This window comes from Bos mutus, chromosome 7, assembly GCF_027580195.1.
Source record: "Bos mutus isolate GX-2022 chromosome 7, NWIPB_WYAK_1.1, whole genome shotgun sequence".
Classification (NCBI taxonomy): Eukaryota; Metazoa; Chordata; class Mammalia; order Artiodactyla; family Bovidae; genus Bos; species Bos mutus.
In genome coordinates this window covers 43,448,454-43,469,872 of record NC_091623.1, presented here as the reverse complement: position 1 = coordinate 43,469,872, position 21,419 = coordinate 43,448,454, and the positions used below count along the sequence as shown (strand labels likewise).

Sequence of the window (21,419 nt, the reverse complement as noted above, 5' to 3'; positions counted from 1 at the left end):
AGGCAGATTCTTAACCACTGGACCACCAGGGAAGCCCCAGGAAATGCATTTTTAAAAAGAACACATCTACTATGAGTTCCTGCTTGGGGAGGAAGCAAAAGGGTCCTTCTAACTAGCTGGATGTCCCAGGCAGAAAGAAGAACCTGAGCAAAGGCTGTGAGAGTGCAGAGCCTACTGGGTGACTCAGTGTGATGATGAAGGGAACAGGAGGGGCTGGGGAGTGTCTGAAGGCTCTGAAAGCAGGGCTGAGGGGCTTGGATTTCCTCCCGGGGTGATGGGTATGAGAAGGACTTAAGCTGTGCCTTCCCTCATCCCCATGGGCCTGTTGACTCAGCACACTCACAGTGAGTCAGCTGTGCCCCTTCTGATTATGCAACTTTTGTCTTTTTCTCTTCCCAGTCCCCACCCCAACCCCACCCCACCCCTCCCTCTCATTCCATGTGGCCCGGAGTTACTGGGTTCAAATCTCAGCTCTTCCTCTAGAAAGCCTCCAGCAAATCATCATAAGATGGGCAGAGACCCACCCCCATGAGGGTTGACCCCGTAAGATGGGTGAATAGCTCCCCTCCCAGATGGAGGTTGCACTCATAAGCTGAGAGGCTGGGACACCCTCAGTTCCTGTCCCCTGGTGCTTGACTCTCTGCCACCCTCAGCAGGGCTGGAGATCATCTCCTGTGTTGGGCCCTGGTCAATTGTTCAACTTTCACCCTTGGCTTTTCATTCTTCTTTCTCTCTAATGGTACTTCTCTGCCTCTACCACCTCTTCCTCTTCCAGTGTTTTAATATCATCCAAGGGGACTTCCACAGTGGTACAGTGGATAGGAATCCACCTGCCAAGCCAGGGGACTCACATTCGATCCCTAGTCTGGGAAAACTCCACATGCCATGGAGCAACTAAGCCCAAGAGCTGCAGCTACTGAGCCCATGTGCTGCAATTACTGAAGCTCACCCACCTAGAGCCCATGCTCTGCAACAAGAGAAGCCACCGAAAGGAGAAGCCCGCCCACGGCAACGAAGAGAAGCCCCTGCTTGCTCCAACAAGAGAGAGCCTTCACGCAGCAATGAAAACTCAGTGCAGCCAAAAATAAATAATTATGAAAATCATCCCAGGCAAACAGAGGAATGGATCAGTAAAATGTGGTGTAGCCAATCAATGGAATGTCGTGCCTGCGTGCTAAGTCGCTTCAGTCGTGTCCGACTCTTTGCAACCCTTTGGACCGTAGCCCAAGAGGCTCCTCTGTCCCTGGGACTCTCCAGGCAAGAATTCTGGAGTGGGTTGCCATTCCCTTCTCCAGGGGATCTTCCCAACCCAGGGATGGAAGCTGCATTTTTTATATCTCCAATGGAATGTTGCTGCTAAGTCACTTAAGTCGTGTCCAACTCTGTGCAACCCCATAGACTGCAGCCCATTAGGCTCCTCTGTCCCTGGGATTCTCCAGGCAAGAACGCTGGAGTGGGTTGCCATTCCCCCCTCCAATGCATGAAAGTAAAAAGTGAAAGTGAAGTCGCTCAGTTGTGTCCGACTCTTAGCGACTCCATGGACTGCAGCCCACCAGGCTCCTCCATCCATAGGATTTTCCAGGCAAGAATACTGGAGTGGGGTGCCATTGCCTTCTTCAATGGGATGTTACTCAGCCATAAAAAGGAATGAAGAACTGACACATGCTACAAAATGGATGAACCTCTAAAATATTATACCCAGTGAAAAAAGTCAGACATAAAAGACCACATGCTGTATGATTCCACAGATGTGAAACATTCAGAACAAGGTACATCCATGGAGACAGAAACACATTAATGGCTGCCAGGGACAGATGAAGAGTGACTGCTGACGGGGACAACATTTTCTTTAGGGTTGATGAAAATGTGATGAGACTAGGTAGAGCTGGTGGTTGCACTAAATGCCACTGAACTGTACACTTTAAAATGGTAAGTAATTTTATGTAAGGGAATTTTATCTCAATTAAAAAAAAAATCATCAGAGGCAATCACCAATAAATGCTCCAAACAGTGGTGATAGTTTGACAGGCATCGGGATAGTCACACAGCTCAATATATCTCCCCACATGATATTGATATTTACTCATTACAAGAGGGGATGGGAAGAGAATGGTACATTTACAGTAGAGAAACTGGACCAGCTTCATTCAAGCGATCAAAATCTAACAAGACCAGTGTTGAGGACTCATATCAGGTGCCTCCTGATACAACCCACGGAAGAGTACCAGCATCACTTCTTTGGCAGTTCTTGCCAAAGATACAGAGCCTGAACCTGGTCACGAGGAAACTGCAGCCCAGTTCACTAAGGGATGTTCTGTGAAACAGATGACCTTGCCTATCCAAAAATATCAACATTGGCGGATTCATTTTGATATTTGGCAAAACTAATACAATTATGTAAAGTTTAAAAATAAAATTAGAAAACAAACAAACAAACAAAAATATCAACATCATGACAGACAAAGAAAGACTAAGGAACTGATACAGATTAAAGGACATGAAGAAACATAACAATTAAATGCAACACATGGTCAGAGATTAGATCCTGGACCAGCAAAGAAACATGCTACAGAGGATATAACTGGAGAAACCAAAAACTGTCCGTATGGAGAAAACTTGTGTGTTTGTATAAAAGGATGCCCTCGATCTTAGGAAACATTCAGTGATGATTTGGGGGGCAAAGGAACATCATAGCAACATCTTGCTTTCAAACACGTGTGCGTGCTAACTCGCTTCAGTTGTGTCCGACTCTTTGTGACCCCATGAACTGTAGCCCACCAGGCTCCTCTGGCCATGGGATTCTCCAGGCATGAAGACTGGAGTGGGTTGCTATGCCCTTGTCCAGGGGATCTTCCTGACCCAGGGATTGAAACTGCATCTCTTATGTCTCCTGCACTTAGTAGGTGGGTTCTTTACCACCCATCTGGGAAGCTCTGCTCTCAAATACATATATTATATAATATATTACATATAATTAAAAATTATATATAATTTCTTCAAAACTATGGTTTTTCCAGTAGTCATGTACAGATGTGAGAGTTGGACCATAAAGAAGGCTGAGCACTGAAGAACTGATACCTTCAAATTGGGGTGCTAGAGAAGATTCTTGAGAATCCCTTGGACAGCAAGGAGATCAAACCAGTTAATCCTAAAGGAAATCAACCCTGAATATTCATTGGAAGGGGATGCTGGGATGCTAAAGCTCCAATACTTTGGCCACCTGATTCGAAGAGCCAACTCTTTTTCAATACTTTGGAAAAGATCCTGATGCTGGGAAAGACTGAAGTTTGCAAAAAGAGAAAGGAGTGACAGCGGATGAGATGGTTGGATGGCATCACTGACTCAACGGACATTAGTTTGAGCAAACTTCAGGAGATAGTGAAGGACAGGGGAGCCTGTCATGCTGCAGTCCAGGGGGTTGCAAAGAGTCAGACATGACTTAGTGACTAAACAACAATAATTATAAAGTAAATTTGGCAAAGTGTGGGCCGAGTTGGTGAAGCTGGATAAAAGGCCTATGGAAATTGCATTTTAAATTATTTCTAAATGAAAATTTAAAATTGCTCAAAGAGCTCTGGGGTGCCCAGGTGACTGTCTCTCACCCTGGTGCCCCCGTGCTTAGCCCCAGTGCTCAGCTGCCTCATGGGTGAACCTCAGATTCCTGGGTTTCAGCACCTCACCCCCAACCCATTCCTCCTCACTACAGCCTCATCACCATGCTAAACACCTACAGGTCGGCCTGGTCTCTTTCTCCTTCTCCTCAGGGCCAGGGTGACCCCTGACCTGCCCACTCTCCCCTCCTTCCCTACTTGACTCGGCCCCCTCCTCTGTTTGCGAACCTGTCCCTCTCCTGAAATGTCTTTCTTTCAGTTCTGGGCTGAGCCCCCACTGAACCCTTCTCAGGGAAGCTCTCTCCTGGAGAGGGCAGGGGAGGTGTACTCCCAGCCGCTGAAACATCGCCAGACGTAGAGCTTGAGCTTTATGTTGAATAAATGAATGAATGAATAAGTGACCCCTTCCCCCAAGCAGAGCCCTCACCAGCTTCTCTGCTGTGTCCCTCCCTCTGGCCCAACCCTAAGTCCTCAGTGCTGGAGTCTGGTTTTTTCTTCCCCAGAGTGGGGGCTTCTCTAGGCTGGTCTTGGGGCCTTTCCGGAGTACCCGTTCTTGCCACAGGGACAGAGCTCACTGCAGGGTGGTTGTTTTTCAGCATGACTGATTTTGGAAAAGGCAGTTGGATGAAACTGAGCAAGATTGGCTGAGCAGCAAAGCTGTGTAGGCTATGGGGTGGGGTGGACCTTTGGATATTGAGGAGGAAGGGGTTACTTTCAGGAAGCGCTGAGAGTAAGAAGGGTGTGGGTATTTGGTAGCACACTTGAGACGCCTAGACTTTGTCCGAGGTCCGAGGCTGCAAAAATCGCCCAAGGCTCTTGGTCTGAGAGGGCCTGAGTTTAGAGTTGTGAATATTTCAGATTTTAAGTCCCCGAGGAAGCTCTGTGCACGCCTCTGCATTTGTGCATCCTGGCTGTGTATTCAGGAGCCTTGCAGGACGTGCCTGGTTTCAGTTTCGGGGTGTCGGGGCGGGGGGGCGGGCAGTGGAGGGGAGTGTCTGTTTGTGCCCGGCTCCGTGTGTATCTCGGGCTCTGGATGTGTTTTGGGGAGCAGGGAGATGTTCAGGAAGTTGGGTGTGTCTGACACCTTGGGTTGGGCCCGCTGGCCTGAGTTTCCGAGAGGGTCTTCGGGTCCCAGGCTGTGTGGGTGGAGGGTGGGCAGGGACCCCAGGAGGCCGGGCCGGAGGCGGGGGAGTTCTGGGCCGGCCCTGGGGCGGGGCGAGCCGCCCAGGGTTGGGGGCGGGGCGGCCCGGCCGTCTCACTTCAGCGAAGTTGGCTGCGCGGAGGCTGGCCCCGGACGCGCCCGGAGCCCAAGGAAGGAGGGAGAAGGGAGGAGAGAGGTGGGAGGAGGGAGGGTCGCGGCCGGCCGCCATGGGGCCGGGGCCCCGGGGCCGCCGCCCCCGCCGCCGTCGCCCGATGTCGCCGCCGCCACCCCTGCCGTCCGTGCGGACGCTGCCCTTATTGCTGCTGCTAGCGGGGCCGGGGGCTGCAGGTGAGGGGCCGGGACCCTGAGGGCGGGATGGGGTGAGTGGGTGGGGGAAGGGGAAGAATGGAGTGCAAGGCCTCCCCGAGTCTGGGACTTGATGAGGGGTGGCGGGGGGGTGGGGCGGTCCCTGGAAATCAGGGACCAGAGCGCAGGGGCAGGGAGCGCAGGAGCCGGGGGCAGGGACTCCGAATTGAGAGTGGGGGCGAGGCAGGACCCCAGAGACCGGGGGAACTGTGGCCCGGGAGAGATGTGGGCTGGGAATAAAGGGACCCTGGAGCCCGGGACTGGGAGCTGGAGGTGAGCGGATCAAGATTAGCGGGCGAGTAGGGGGGTAACCAAGAATCTGGGGCTCTCTCACCAACCATGCCTGTCTAGAGCCCTGGGAAGGTCACGATTGGAATCCAAGTATCCCCAGGTCGGGGACCCCTCGCATAAAAGCTCCCCCTCCCCATGCACACACCCGGGGCAGGTCTGGCAGGGCTGGGGGCCGGAGGGGGCGCGAAGTTCTGGGAGCTCTGAACTCGGAGAAAACTTCCCAGGCCGGAGCGCGGCAAGACCCGGAACCGGAGCCAGAGCTGGAGCCATAGAGGCGCCAGCGCCCCTTCCCCCGCCCGCGGCCCCGCTCCCTCCCCCCGGCTGCTTGGACCGGACGGCGTCCCGGGACCCTCTCCCCGCCTGGGGAAGGGAGGGGAGGGCTTGGGGCGCGAGCCCACGTGCTCCTCTCCCGCTCCAGCGCCCCCTCCCAGCAGCCCGACCCCCTCCCCAGCGGGCCCGGGGAGCCCCCCGCCCCTCCCCCTCCCCACTCTTCCCCTCCCCCGCCTGGGACAATGGCCGCGCCGTCTAGACACCCCCTCCCCCCCGGCAGCCTCGCGCTTTCTTTGCCAGACAAAGCGGGGACGGCAGCGGGGCCGGACCGGGGCTGCTGGGGCGCACCCCCAGCCAAGGGAGGCCTGGCCAGCAGGGGAGGGACGCGAGCCCAGTGGCCCTGGCCCTGGGTCTCTGGACGCCGCTGTGGGGCTCAGCCCAGGGAGGGGTGGGGAGGAAACAGGCCTCCCCAGCCCAGCCCAGCCCAGCCCTGGCCGGGCAGATGGGGCAGGAGTGGGCAGGAGCAGCTGCCCCCAGAGGCCAGCCGGCAGGCACACATGGCCTGTCACACACTCACAGGACACACAATCTTGGATCACACATGTGGAGATGCAGATGTGTATGTGCGTGCACACACACACATAGGGTACACCCGCACACGTGCACACCCAGCTCACACAAGACACAGACATTCACAGCTCACACGTGCTCATACAATCACACATGTTCATACATACCCTGCACCACCAGCCCAAGGCCTCACACTCACTGTCTGCACACACTCAGATGCATATAGACAGATGCAAGGATATGCCTACACCCAGCTGACACATGCAGGTATAGGGGCACATCCAACCCATACCCAGACATACCCATGCACACGCAAGTCACACACAGCACACAGCTATATACCCAGATACATAGTTCACATACATGGACACACAACAAGTTTCAGCCTACAAACATCTCTACATCCATGCAGGCCACGCAGACACACACATGGCCCACAGGGCCCACTGCTCAGCAAGGCCCATGGCTCGTGTCATGTGGCCCCCAGCATGAGTTCACAAACACGCCTGGGCTCCTGTCTGGGTAATAGTGTCCTGGCTGCTTGTGCCTTGAAGGGGACAGAAGCCATGTTTAATGCATTCACATGTCCAGTTTATCTCATTTCTCTCTCTCTTTTTTTAAACTCTGTCTCTGTCCTTCTTGATCTCCTCTCTGTGTCTGTCTGCTTCTAGTTTCCTTCTTTTATGTCTGTCTGTTTTTCTCATCTTCTTCCTCTCCCTTTCTTTCTCCCCTACTTGCACACACAAGCACACATGCACAAGCGGCCCCACACCTGCTGGCTCACACAAGGGCCCACTAACTCACACCCCACCACACCCCTGACCCATCCGACAGGACAGTTAGACTGTGCCACACTGCAGAGAGACACAGTCCTTAAGGGTGAGGATGCTGGACAGGTCAGCTGTGCCAGCTGCCCCTCCCTTAACACAGACTCCGTCCCTGTAACACCCAGTTGCTGGCTGCGCACGGCGTTCGTTCATGCCCTGGCATCTCTCCCCAGAACTAGCATGCAGGCCTGCCGTGTTGGAGTAGATGCCCAGCATCAACAGAAGGAAGACCTGGGGCCCCAGGACTCCCCACTCCTGCCCCCTCCACAACCCTGGGATCTGGGTACACAGTCCCAGACCTCCCTTCAACCCTTGCAGCACCCCACTTCCTGTCCCCCCTTGTGGCAGCTTCTGAGCCCCCACATCTGGCACAAGTCGGCCCCTTCTCCTGCCTGCCCCTGCCTTGTGGTTCCCAGGGCCCGAGTTGGCAGTGACAGCTGCAGCCCCAACAGCTGGGGCCGGGGCGGGGGGCCGTGGGAACTGTGAATGGGGGGGCTCCCTGCACTCGTAGAGACGCCCCCAGCCTGGTGCAGCTGTTGCCTGAGGGAGCAAAGGACGGAGTCTCAATCTAGGCTGGGGTTCCTGGGCGCCGGCCTGATACCCCCACCTTCCTTCACCCCCACCCAGCCCCCCCTTGCCTGGACGGAAGCCCGTGTGCGAACGGAGGTCGCTGCACCCAGCTGCCCTCCCGGGAGGCTGCCTGCCTGTGAGTGCCTGGCTCTGAGCCATCAGTGGGCCCTGTGTGGGGAGGCGGTCTGTCTTCTCCCCCTGCCTCTGTGTTCACCATAGATGCTTCCACCACTTCCTTCAAGTGTGTAGCTTGGGCAACCTCTTGTTTCCCCTTTGAGTGGAGCAGAGCTAAGAGTAGAGGCTCTGGAGTCTGCCTGGCTGGGGTTCAAATCCCACATCATGTTGCTGATGGTCTGACTTTTTAAGCCTCAGTGTCCTAGTCTGGAAAATGGGCCCACTAATGCTAACTACACAGAATTCTCTGCTGCCTGCGGTCTTGTGTAAATCCCCTGATGGACAGATAGTTATTCAATCAACAGACTTTCAGGGACTAGTAACAGTGGATTGGCAGTAGTGGGTATAGCATCTGTACCTTCCCACAGCTCAAGATTTAGTGGTGGGGCCACAGGAGCCCTGCTCTGCCACTTACTTTCTGTGTGACCTTGAGTGAGTCACTTCCCCTCTCTGAACCTCATTGATCTATAAAATAATGGTCCTTCTGCCTGATTTGTGACCAAAGTCCCCCCAAATGCAGTTGTTGGAAAGTGCAAGGAAAGGCAGAGGGTTGGGAAAGCAGGGCAGGGCCTGGGGAATTGCTGAGCAGAGGCAGACAGAGATCAATTTGAATTCTGGGCTGTGGGATAACCTTGAGCAAGTGCTTTGAGCTCTCTGAGCCTCATTTTTGCATCCGGAAAATGGGGCAATAACAGTTCTCTCCTTTATGGAGTTGATTGTAAAGATTAAGAGTGAAATCAGCATAGTGTCGGGCATACAGTAAGTGCTCAATAAATGGTATTTTTATTAATGTTACTGGTAGAGATGTGGAAAATAGGTGCCATAAGGAGAAACCGCTGAGGTTATGGGAAAATGCTTGGTTCCTTTTATAATATCATCATTAATAATAGCAGGTCACCCAGTAGCCATTGGTCGATTCATTAAATGCATCCATTTATTCAGCAACTTGTGTGTCCAGCCCAAGCTGGGTGGGTCTGGGGTGACTTCAGAGACCCTTTGAAGTTACACAGGCACTTTGACTCATCTGGATGGGGGTGGGGGGGTGTCTCAGCCTGGTAGAGCGGGTTCCTCGGGTTGGGATGGTGGGAATAGGGGGAAACTGTGACCTCACCTGGCGCTACTCACCTGAGAGGCGGAGTCGCGGGACCGGGCGCCTGCGCTCTGGGACCCCGCGCCTGGAAAGCTGCCGACAGGTGAATGCGCCCCCGGCTGCCCCGCCCCCCCGACAGGTGAATCACCGGCCCGCGCGGCCTCCCGGAGCCCGGATCGCCCGGAGCGGAGCGCCGGGCTTAGTCTCCAGAGCTGGGCCTTGGGAACCTCTCCCCACGCCCCCGCTCATCCCGAGTTTCCTTCAAAGCCCTTTCGTGGACCCCGCAGTCTGTCACCGCTCCATGGATCCTCCAACTCTCAAAGTCTCTCAATCTCTAGTCTCTATCTCCTAGTCATCACCTCTTCCCCAGCCAGTCCCCCAAACCAAGTCCGTGCTCCCCGCCACCCCCACTCTCCCGCCCCCATCGGTCTCCGGTGAAGCCCAGGCGACTGGGCGGGGCGCGGGCAGCGGAGAACCAGCCCGACCGGTCGGCAGGGGCGCGGGGCACAGAGCGTGGGAACCCGCCGGGGGCGCCGGGAGCGGGCCGCGCGGCCACGCCCTGCCTGCCGTGCGCGCGCGCGCGTGGTCGCGGGAGGAACAACCCGCCGTGCTCTACACCCAGCGCAGCACGCCCCCTCCCGGCGCGCAGTCTTGGCGGCGGTCCTTGCCTTGCGGATCTTTGGGGAGGGGGTTTGGGAACTGGGTTCTCCCTCTGCACCCGCCCGTGCCCCGACTTGTTTCGCTGGGGGCTGGGGTGGGGGGAATCTTGTGGGTGACGCTAAGGACTGAGTCAGCTACTTAAGTTTAGCCCCAAGCGACCGGGACCGGCCAGAGGGAGGAACACAGGCGAAGGACGGGTAGCGTCGGGGGCCGGTCCAAGTCCCTCCCCCTGACCCCACTCTGGACCAGCGCCCTTCTGTACCTTCACTCTCAGGGTGGCCTTAGTGGGTTTGGAGGGGGCTGGAGGCTGAAGGACCTTCCCCCAACAGGGGGCCCAAGCATTGGTGGCCACCTCCCCGCAACGGAAGGAAGGAAGGGGTCTCTGTGCCCCCAGGAAAGGAACTGAGGCTTTGTGGAGGTCCTCCTGCCTGGCATGTGAGAGTTAGTCCGTATTGGTGAATGAGGCTGTGGGTTGGTGTCTTTGAGTATTTGCCAGCCCAGTGCATCGTGTTCGTGTGTCCCTCTCATCTGGTACATTTGGGGGTTCTGCCCGTCTTTGTGCGCCTGGGTGGTTGTCGTCTGGAGCCTGAGACCTTTTGCATTTTCCATTTCCTCTACTCTTCCCCACACAGGCTCATGGCCCCCTCCCTCATTTTCTTTTCCCACACAGTCTTCTTTTTTTCCCTCACTTTGTCTGGGAAAACATAGTTGCCTTTTCCCCACCCCCATCCCTCTGTTCTCCTTATCCTGTGTTTTAGCTTCTTGTGGCTGTGGAACAAATGACCACAAACTGGGTGGTTTAAAACAACAGAAATGTATTCTCGCAGTTCTGGAGGCCAGGAGTCTTCACCTTTCCCTTGTAAGGACAGTTGTCACTCAGTTTAGAGCCAACTTGGGTAATCAGGATGGTCTCATCTAGACATCCATCATTTAATTACATCATTAATTACATTTCTTTTTCCAAATAAGGTCACAGTCACAGGTTCTTGGTCATGGACATAATTTTTCTGGGGCCACCACTCTATCCAACTGCATCCTTCATGGTCCCCATGGCCTGAACTACTCTTCCCTCCACTCCCGGCATGTTGCTTATTCATTCATTATTTGTATATCTTCTCTTTGGCAGACCTGGCTATGAACATCAAGAGGGTAGGGACCACTTTAATTGTGTTTGCTGCTGGGCTTCTCAGGTGGCGCTAATGGTGAAGAACCCACTTGCCAATACAGGAGACTTAAGAGATGTGCGGGTTCAATTTCTGGGTTGGGAAGATCCCCTGGAGGAGGGTATGGCGACCCGCTCCAGTATTCTTGCCTGGAAAATCCCATAGATGGAGGAGCCAGCCAGTCCATGGGGTTGCAAAGAGTTGGACATGATTGAAGTGACTTAGCATGCACGCTGTATTCCCATTGCTAAGAAGATAGTAGGTATGCTCAGGGAAACTGTTGCATGGTTGAATACGTGTGTGTGTTTGTTTACCTGTGTGTTTTTGGTCTGTCTGGTGTGTATCTCTTATGTTCTGGGCTGTTCTGCCTTGACTTTCCCCACTGAGTCGTCTCTGTCTGCAGGTGCCCACCAGGCTGGGTGGGTGAACGGTGTCAGCTGGAAGACCCCTGCCATTCTGGCCCCTGTGCTGGCCGTGGTGTCTGCCAGAGCTCGGTGGTGGCAGGGACTGCCCGGTTTACCTGCCGCTGTCCCCGGGGCTTCCGAGGTAAAGGAGGGTCTGGAAGGGAGCTGAAGGCAGGCAAGGGTGTGGTCGGCCTGGGCTCACCATTTCTGGTTCCCGGCAGGCCCCGACTGCTCCCTGCCAGACCCCTGCCTCAGCAGCCCCTGTGCCCATGGTGCCCGCTGCTCAGTGGGCTCCGATGGCCGCTACCTGTGCTCCTGCCCACCCGGCTACCAGGGCCGCAGCTGCCGGAGTGATGTAGATGAGTGCCGGATGGGCGGGCCCTGCCGCCATGGTGGCACCTGCCTCAACACGCCTGGCTCTTTCCGCTGCCAGTGCCCAGGTGGCTACACTGGGCCACTGTGTGAGAGCCCCGCGGTGCCCTGTGCTCCCTCCCCGTGCCGTAATGGGGGCACCTGCAGACAGAGTGGCGACCTCACCTATGACTGTGCCTGCCTTCCTGGTGAGGGAGCTGTACCCAGGGGGAGGCAGCAGAGGTGGGGGCACAGCAAGCCTGCCTGGTAGTGACCATTCTTGTGCTCCACGCTAGGGTTTGAGGGCCAGAACTGTGAAGTGAATGTGGATGACTGTCCAGGGCACCGGTGTCTAAATGGGGGGACGTGCGTGGACGGTGTCAACACCTACAACTGCCAGTGCTCTCCTGAGTGGACAGGTGAGCAGTGGGACCTGAGGGAAGCCCTTGGATGGGCATGCGCCAGGTAACCGGACTCATGTGTCTGTGTGCCATAGGCCAGTTCTGTACGGAGGACGTGGACGAGTGCCAGCTGCAGCCCAACGCTTGCCACAACGGGGGCACCTGCTTCAACACACTGGGTGGCCACAGTTGTGTGTGTGTCAATGGCTGGACGGGCGAGAGCTGCAGTCAGAATATTGATGACTGTGCCACGGCTGTGTGCTTCCACGGGGCCACTTGCCACGACCGTGTGGCCTCTTTTTACTGTGCCTGCCCCATGGGCAAAACTGGTGAGTGACTTTTTTCCCTGAAGGCAGCAGGGAGTTGTTGATGGCTCTTGAGTGGGGCCAAGGATGGAGTCTGACTTGAATCAGACTTACGCTATGCTAGAAGCATAATTAAACATATTGTTCTTAATTAATTAAGCATATGCTTAATGCTTATGCTAGAAGCTGGGTTTGGGGTGAAGGATAAGCCTGGGAGAGGCCTGGGAGGGCAGACAATCCAGAGAAGAAGTCACAGGAATGGAGAGCTAAACTGTGACTCATAAGGAGAGGGGACTTTTGGGAGTGGCAAAGATCAGAGATGTTTGGGAGGGGGACTTGGAGCAGAGGGCAGCGTATGTCAGGCAGAGGGTACTGCCGGGGCAAAGACTTAATGCTAGGACCCTCTTAGAATCATGAAAAGAGTCAACAGATTTTAAAAACAATATGTGGATATTTCCAACTTATTTTCAAATGGTTCAGAAAAAATAAAGTTACAATAGTTGAATCTAGGTGGTGGGTATATGAATAAACTTTTCTGTATGCTTAAATTTTAAATAAATGATTGGGGGAGAATAGCTACTAAATATGGGTGTGCATGCTAAGTTGCTTATGAACTGCAGCCCTGCCAGGCTCCTCTGTCCATGAGATTCTCCAGGAGAGAATACTGGAGTGGGTTGCCATGCCCTCCTCCAGGGGATCTTCCCAACCTAGGGATTGAACCTGCATCTCTTATGTCTCCTGCATTGGCAGGCAGATTCTTTACCACTAGCGCCACTTGGGAAGCCCACTAAATACACTGCTGGTTAATAAAAATAAACAAAAAAACCCAAAACACTACAATGTTCAGGGATGTGGGACCTTTGGGCAGAGCTGGGGGATGGTCTTCCCTTGACTTCTACTTACTCTTTCCCAGGACTTTTGTGTCATCTGGACGATGCTTGTGTCAGCAACCCCTGTCACGAGGATGCTATCTGTGACACTAACCCAGTGAATGGCCGGGCCATCTGCACCTGTCCACCGGGTTTCACAGGTGGAGCTTGCGACCAGGACGTGGACGAGTGTTCCATTGGTGAGGGGGCGCAGTCTGAGGGTAGGGAAGGAGGGGAGAGGCTGCTCCTCGGCCACCCACACCCACACTGACTGTTACTCCACCTTGCAGGTGCCAATCCTTGTGAGCACCTGGGCCGGTGTGTGAACACACAGGGCTCATTCCTGTGCCAGTGCGGCCGTGGCTACACTGGTCCGCGCTGTGAGACCGACGTAAATGAATGCCTCTCCGGACCCTGCCGCAACCAGGCCACGTGTCTGGACCGCATAGGCCAGTTTACCTGCATCTGCATGGCAGGTGTGTGGTGGGCGTGGCTGGGGCGGGGCCTGAGGCTGGGAGGCAGGGCGAGAAAAGCCTTCAGGCAGAGGGGCCCAGAGCAGATAGAACTGGAAGGGTGAGAGACTAAAGCCTGGGATGAGGTGGAGGCGGAGCCAGAGCAGAGTCTGGGGGCATGGTTGGGTGGAGTCAGTAGAACCTCAGATGGGCTGGGAGTGGAGTCTGGGCCTCAGGACGGCACTGTGGGATGGTAATGACATGAGGGCAGGAGCAGGGTCTGGAGTGGAGGTCAAAGTGGAGACTGTGGACAGAGATGCTGGGGTGGGATTGAGGTTGGGCACAAGGCTATGGTGGGCCCTCGGCTGGGAGCTGGGGAAGAGGCATAGTTTGAAGAAGGAAGAAGGACAAGCCTACATGGAGTCTCTTAAGCCTTGAACCAATTGGGGCCACACTGAATGCAGATCCAGCCTGAGTCTGAAAACTGAATGTAGGGATGAGTTGAGGGGCAAGGCCAAGGCTCAAGGGAAGCGGGGTATGTCCCCCCTTGCTCTCCCTTCAGACCAGAAGCTAAACCCTCATTGCCGTAATCCCCCTCCCTCTATCCCTCCAGGTTTCACAGGCACCTATTGTGAGGTGGACATGGATGAGTGTCAGAGCAGCCCATGTGTTAACGGTGGGGTCTGCAAGGACAGAGTCAATGGCTTCAGCTGCACGTGCCCCTCGGGTGAGGACTCTGGGCTAGGGAGCCTGAGAAAGATCTTTTGGGGCAAAGACTCCAGGATGGGAGCTTATAACATCGTGTTAGTGGCTTCCTATATAGCAGATACCACCTTATGAAAAACACTGAAGTTAATTTTAAAAGTAAATGGGCTTTCCACCCAAACCAGGCAGCATGGGTGAGGGGTGACTGCTCTGACCCTACTTGGGTCTCTGTTTATCTCACACTCCCCGCTCCAGGCTTCAGTGGTGCCATGTGCCAGCTGGATGTGGATGAGTGCGCCAGCACACCCTGCCGGAATGGAGCCAAGTGCGTGGACCAGCCAGATGGCTACGAGTGCCGCTGCGCAGAGGGTGAGGGCGGGCCAATGACAAGACTGCAGGAATCTGGAGGCAGGGCTAGTGGGGGAAAAGGGCCAATAATACGCTTGGGGGAAAGTTGCGGGCAGAGCTGCCACAAGGCAGGCCCGGAGCAGGACCAATGAAAGAGCCAGGAGGAGGAGCCAATCCTGGACATAAGCAGAGGTAAGGCTATGCGGTGGGCCCAAAGGATCTGGCAGGATAGATGCGCACTGGATTGGAGGGACCCCGTCTGACCCCCTCCACCCCCAGGAACCTCCCGTACTGTCCTGCTCTGTCACTTCAGTTGTGTCCACTCTTTGCAAGCCAATGGACTGTAGCCCACAAGGCTCCTCTGTCCATGGGATTCTACAGGCAAGAATACTGGAATGGGTTGTCATGCTCTCCTCCAGGGGACCTTCCCCACCCAGGGATCGAACTCATCTCTCCTGCATTGCAGGCGGATTCTTTACCCACTGAACCACCTGGGAAGCCCAGGAACCTCCCATGTGTCTGCATCTCCAATGGAGGGAGAGGCAAATCAGGGCTGACGGTGTAAGGATTGGAAGCATGGTCTCGCTAGGGGTGTGATTTAACTTGTAGGGTCCTGGCCAGGGACAAGTCTCGGAGGTGGCCGCTGGATGGCCTCTGGAGGCCAGCCAGGGGCGGAGCCTGAACTGAGCCCGCCTCCTATTGGCTCAATGGGCCAGGCCTGAGGGAGAACTGAGTTAAGATTGGGCAGAAGCCATGGCTGTGGGCAGGACCTTGGCCATTGGGTGGAGCCTGACCCTCTGTCCCCCGCAGGCTTCGAGGGCACAGTGTGTGAGCGCAACGTGGATGACTGCTCGCCTGACCCTTGCCACCACGGGCGCTGTGTGGACGGCATCGCCAGTTTCTCGTGTGCCTGTGCCCCGGGCTATACAGGCATGCGCTGTGAGAGCCAGGTGGATGAATGCCGAAGCCAGCCCTGCCGACATGGGGGCAAATGCCTAGACCTGGTGGACAAATACCTCTGCCGCTGCCCTCCTGGCACCACAGGTAGGGCCAGGAGCTGGGCTGGGACAGGAATAGTACATCTGATGGGACACAGAGGGTTCAGGAATGGTGTTTCTGGCAGGTCACGGTGGTGGCAATCCCAGTCATGTTCCCCTTCCGCAGGTGTGAACTGCGAGGTGAACACTGATGATTGTGCCAGCAACCCCTGCACCTTTGGAGTCTGCCGGGACGGCATCAACCGCTATGACTGTGTCTGCCAGCCTGGATTCACAGGTGGGCAAGTGGCTGCCATGGAAACGGGGTCTTTATAGCGTGAGGGTGAAATCATCTATCTTTCCTGGCCGGGTTTTGCCCCTCTCTTTGCACGTGCTTGTCCTTAGGGATTGTCCATGCTTTGCCCTGAGATTTTTGCTTTCTCTCATTGGCATGTATCCCCATGTTGGCTCAAGATTATCCTGGTATGTCCATGAAGGTATTCAGACTCAGAGATTGAGGTGTTTCTGAGTGGGGCCAAGGCAATCCTTGGCGGAAATTAAAGTGACTTCATATAAGTTTGGGGGCAAGGGTGATCTGGGGCGAGGTATCTCTGGGTTGCGGAGGTGGCTGTCCTAATATGCACAAGAGCTGATGTGTTATGAAGCAAATGAGATGCTCCTTGCTCAAGGGTGTGACTGTGCTAAATGGGGCAAAGTTGCCCTTCCCTGGTTGGCTCCGCTATCCTTGTCCCGGGATGAGGTTGCCTGCCTGCTCCCCAGGGCCCCTCTGCAACGTGGAGATCAACGAATGTGCGTCCAACCCCTGCGGCGAGGGAGCCTCCTGCGTGGATGGTGAAAATGGCTTCCGATGCCTCTGCCCACCTGGCTCCCTGCCCCCACTCTGCCTTCCCCCAAGCCATCCTTGTGCCCAGGAACCCTGCAGTCATGGCGTCTGCCACGATGCGCCTGGAGGGTGAGGTCTCTCCCCAGATCCCTGACCCCCACAACTTCCCTACCCTCCTGCCAGCCCTGACTGCCTCCCTCACCAGGTTCCGCTGTGTGTGTGAGCCTGGCTGGAGTGGCCCTCAGTGCAGTCAGAGCCTCACTCGAGATGCCTGTGAATCCCATCCCTGCCGGGCAGGCGGCACCTGCACCAGTGATGGAATGGGCTTCCGCTGCACCTGTCCCCCTGGTGTCCAGGGTGCGTGTCTCTACCTTCCCTCCCCAGGGCCTCTTCCTTCCTTCTTCCTTCTTATTTCCTTTCTGCTTCATTCTCTCTTCCTTCTCTGTGTTTGCCCTTTTTTTTCTTTTCCTTTCCCACTCTTACACAGGAGCTTGGGAGGTGGGTATCAAGGTGGGGACCTTTCGGGGAGATGGGAACAAGGAATCTCTCAAGACTATCTCACTCTGCCTGCCCACTACAGGCCATCAGTGTGAGCTGCTGTCCCCCTGCACCCCGAATCCCTGTGAGCATGGGGGCTACTGTGAGTCTGCTCCTGGCCAGATGGCTGTCTGCTCCTGCACCCCTGGTTGGCAAGGTACACCAGTTGCTTCTTCTCTTCCTCACCTCCTCTGCAACTTGCTCTATACTGGGTGATGCTGGGGACCCAGAGAAGGAGTCCCCCCACCACCGGCTCTGCCTTAAAAAAAATTTTTTTTTTAGTAAATTATTTATTATTTATTTGGCTGTACTGGGTCTTAGTTGCAGCATGTGGGATCTAGTTTCCTGATCAGGGATTGAACCCAGGCCTCCGGCATTGGAAGCACAGAGTCTTAGCCACTACACCAGCAGGGAAGTCCCCTGGTTCTGCCTTTTAAGGGAGCTTCCTCTGGGAAGGAACAGAGCTAGATACAGACACTTGCAGCCTGTGTAGTCAGTTCAGGAGAAGAGGAAGAGATATGGGCTGTGTTGTTCATTGTTTAGTTGCTAAGTCATGTCTGACTCTTTTGACCCCATGAAGGGCAGCATGCCAGGCTTCCCTGTCCTTCACCATCTCCCGGAGTTTGCTCAAATTCACGTCGATTGAGTCAGTGATGCCATACAACTTCCCATCTCACCCTCTGTTGTCCCCTTCTCCGTCTGCCCTCAATCCTTCCCAGCATCAGGGTCTTTTCCAGTGAGTTGGCTAGCATCAGGTGGCCAAAGTGTTGGAGGTTCGGCTTCAGCTTCAGTCCTTGCAATGAATATTCAGGGTTGATTTCCTTTATGAGTGACTGGTTTTGGTTTGATAAGGGCTTAAGAATCTAGAATTCAGGCTGAGAGTTTAGGGAGAGCCTGGAGGAGCAGACCTCAATCACAGAATCACATTCTTCATCCACTGAAATAAGGAGAGGGGTGTTCTGGAACAGTATGTGCAAAACGCCCAGAGGCAAATTGTTCTTGCCTTCATCCATCTCAGTCTTAAGATTCCTCCTGAGCACCAGGTACTCCCGGACCCTACCCTGCATCTGCTAATCCTGGATGTTATTTCCCTCCCCACCCCCAGGCCCACGATGTCAGCAGGATGTGGATGAGTGTGCCAGCCCCTCACCCTGTGGTCCCCATGGTACCTGCACCAACCTGGCAGGGAGTTTCAGCTGTACCTGCCACGAGGGCTACAGTGGCCCTTCCTGTGATCAGGACATCGATGACTGTGACCCCAGTGAGTTCAAGGGAGCTCTTGGGGGGAGGATTTTGACCTAGGGAACATGTTCATCAAGTTGCTACAGTATGCCTAGCACTGTGCTTTCATTTCATCTTCACAGTTGTCTTACTTTCCGCATTTGTTCATGAAAACTGAGGCCCCACAGAGGTTAAGTGACTTGCCCAAGGTAATGCAGTGAGTAGAGAGATGAGCTAGGTTAGGAGCACAGGTCTGTTTGACTCTGAAGGCTGTAAACTGCCTCTGGCAGCAAGCAAGTTAAAATTGTATGTAAACTATGAGATAATAGGCCCCTTAGTGAGTCACCAGGAGCACTGTTCAATAGACAAATAATGCAAGTCACATATGAATTAAAATTTTTTAGTTGATTTTTAAAAAATCTTTTTTTGTTTATTTTTGAATTAATTTTTTAAAAATTTATTTCATTGCACTGCATCTTAGTTGCAGCATGGGGGATCTTGTTCCCTTACCAGGGATCAAACCTAGGCCCCCTGCACTGGGAGCAGGTAGTCTTAACCTCTGGACCACCAGGGAAGTCCTTGAATTAATTATTTTCTAATAGCTGTATTAAAAAGCAAACAAAATGATAACAGGTGATATTAAATTTAATAATATATTTTATTTAACCTAATACATAAAAATATTATCATTTCAGCATGTAATCAATATAAAATGATTGAGGTATTTTACATTATTTTTTTCTTTTTTCATATGGAATCTTCACGATCTGCTCTCTGGTGTCTGTTTTATGCTGACAGTACATCTCAAATTGGACCAACCACATGTCAAGTGCTCAAGAGCCACATGTGGTCAGTGGCCACCCTACTGGCTAGCCCAGGCCTGGAGGAGACCTCCTGTGCTGAGCTCAGGAATTAAGTAGATACAACTAGTACTTGGGGTTTCCCACGTGGTGCTAGTGGTAAAGAACCCACCTGCCCATGCAGGAGACATAAGAGATGAGGGTTCGATCCCTGGGTGGGGGTGATCCTCTGAAGGAGGGCATGACAACCCACTCAAGTATTCTTGCCCAGAGAATCCCATGGACAGAGGAGCCTGGTGGGCTATAGTCCATAGAGTCAAACAGATTTGGATATGTCTGAAGCGACATAGCACGCACGCAGGCAACTAGCACTTGGGAGCTCAAAGGGACCTTTTGGGAACTTCTCAAACCTTTCCTCCCTTACACATAGATGAGGTTTCCATCAGATAAGGGAGGGAATGAGGCCACAGAGAGAACAGGGTTTGGTTCCCCTGGCTAAGTGTGCCCCTCCCAATGAAGCTTGGCTTTCTCCCCATTTCCCTCTATGCAAGGCATGGCCAGGTCAGGGGGTGAGGTGCGTGACCAGACCTCCTCCCTTCTGACCGTAGACCCCTGCCTGAATGGTGGCTCATGTCAGGATGGGGTGGGCTCCTTTTCCTGCTCCTGCCTCCCTGGCTTTGCTGGTCCTCGCTGTGCCCGAGACGTGGACGAGTGTCTGAGCAGCCCCTGCGGCTCAGGCACCTGCACAGACCACGTGGCCTCCTTCACCTGTACCTGCCCACCGGGTTATGGCGGCTTCCACTGCGAGCAGGACCTCCCCGACTGCAGTCCCAGGTGGGTGGGGCCTCTCCTGGGAGTCAAGGACCCTGGCATCGGATGGGGCGTGGGACCCGAGGAGCCGGGGACAAGGAGTCCTCGGCTAGACACCCACTTCAGGACTCTGATGCCCGATGGGAACGTGTCCGGGAAGGGGCAGGACATCTGTTGGGAGGTCACCTTAGGTACCCTGGTCCCTGTGGGAGCAAGGCCAGGCCACGGGGACGGGGGCCTCCATGTGGCTTCCACATAGCCCTGAAGCATCTGGTATACTGGGGTTAAGGGACATGACAGGGCAGGGCCTTTGGGGGACCTCAGCTTCTCCTTGGGGTAGGGGTCTTGTCACTTCCGCCAGGAGGGGCCCAGGAAGGGGCAGGGCCTCTGAAGGGTGGGGCCAGACGCGCCCCTCCTTTCCCTCCAGCTCCTGCTTTAATGGAGGGACCTGCGTGGATGGTGTGAACTCATTCACCTGCCTGTGCCGCCCGGGCTACACTGGCACACACTGCCAACATGAAGCGGACCCTTGCCTCTCGCGGCCCTGCCTGCATGGGGGCGTCTGCACTGCCGCCCACCCTGGCTTCCACTGCGCCTGCCCAGATGGCTTCACCGGCGCTCAGTGCCAGGTGGGCGGGGTCACTGGAGTCTTGGGGAGGAGTCTAGAGGGATGTTCTGGGGGAGGGGCCTTTTGGGTACCCTGGTTGGTTGAGAAGGCAGCCTGGATCCTGGGGAGGAGTTGGCAGAGGGATTGTGGTGAGGGGCCTGGCAGGGATCCTGAGGGAGAAATCTGGAGAGGCGTTCTGGAGCCTGCTCAGAGGAGAAGCTGGGCAGGGTTTCTAGGGGTCCCCGAGTGTGAACACCCTGCCCTTCCTCGACAGACGCTGGTGGACTGGTGCAGCCGCTCGCCCTGTCAGAATGGGGGTCGCTGTGCCCGAACGGGGGCCTCTTTCTACTGCCTTTGCCCCCCTGGGTGGAGCGGCCGCCTATGTGACATCCGGAGCCTGCCCTGCAGAGAGGCCGCAGCCCAAATCGGTGAGGGGGAGCGCGTGATTGGGCGTGTGTGCACATACTTCCTCCTAGTGTGAGCTGAATGAGAGTGCACCAGAGCTTATGGACGTCGTGGGGTGTGTGCGAGTGTGTGGATATGTGACTGTCTGACAGCTGGCCAGGACAAGGTGGTATGTGTGTCTATCACTGTGAAACAGCGGGGATGTCTGCAATGCTGTGTGTGACCTAGCTGATGTGAGCTTTGAAAGTGCATGTGTGTGTGTGTCAGTGTCAGGGGATGTGTGGTAACCCAGTGGAATGTGTGTGACGCCTTGGTGACTGAGGCTAGTGGGGATGCTGGGTGTGCTGTGTATGACGGGGGCAGGGAGGAGGGAGTCTGCCTGATGCCGCTCTCCTCTGCTCAGGGGTGCCCACAGAGCAGCTGTGTCAGGCGGGTGGGCAGTGTGTGGACAAGGACAGCTCCCACTACTGTGTGTGCCCAGAGGGCCACACCGGCAGCCACTGTGAGCAGGAGATGGACCCCTGCTTGGCTCAGCCCTGCCAGCATGGGGGCACCTGCCGAGGCTACACGGGCGGTTATGTGTGTGAGGTAAGGAGCACCCAGGGAAGGAGATGGAGGGCTGGTCACCCTGAGTGTGTCTGGCTACACAT

General features: G+C 55.1%; 1 protein-coding gene across 1 annotated transcript in view; it reads left to right on the top strand.

The window, feature by feature from the left end:
• The first annotated feature begins 4,898 nt into the window (after positions 1-4,898).
• The window catches only part of NOTCH3 (notch receptor 3), a 39,793-nt gene continuing 23,272 nt past the window's right edge, over positions 4,899-21,419 (top strand). The window contains exons 1-20 of the mRNA XM_070373217.1: positions 4,899-5,100; positions 7,704-7,782; positions 11,137-11,279; positions 11,359-11,697; positions 11,785-11,907; positions 11,985-12,218; positions 13,108-13,263; positions 13,354-13,539; positions 14,129-14,242; positions 14,476-14,589; positions 15,379-15,612; positions 15,733-15,843; positions 16,326-16,518; positions 16,595-16,746; positions 16,970-17,083; positions 18,032-18,187; positions 19,556-19,781; positions 20,185-20,386; positions 20,639-20,792; positions 21,173-21,357. Coding sequence (XP_070229318.1) covers positions 4,980-5,100; positions 7,704-7,782; positions 11,137-11,279; positions 11,359-11,697; positions 11,785-11,907; positions 11,985-12,218; positions 13,108-13,263; positions 13,354-13,539; positions 14,129-14,242; positions 14,476-14,589; positions 15,379-15,612; positions 15,733-15,843; positions 16,326-16,518; positions 16,595-16,746; positions 16,970-17,083; positions 18,032-18,187; positions 19,556-19,781; positions 20,185-20,386; positions 20,639-20,792; positions 21,173-21,357 — 3,336 coding nt within the window. The 5' untranslated portion in view covers positions 4,899-4,979. The remainder of the gene's footprint in view (positions 5,101-7,703; positions 7,783-11,136; positions 11,280-11,358; positions 11,698-11,784; positions 11,908-11,984; positions 12,219-13,107; positions 13,264-13,353; positions 13,540-14,128; positions 14,243-14,475; positions 14,590-15,378; positions 15,613-15,732; positions 15,844-16,325; positions 16,519-16,594; positions 16,747-16,969; positions 17,084-18,031; positions 18,188-19,555; positions 19,782-20,184; positions 20,387-20,638; positions 20,793-21,172; positions 21,358-21,419) is intronic.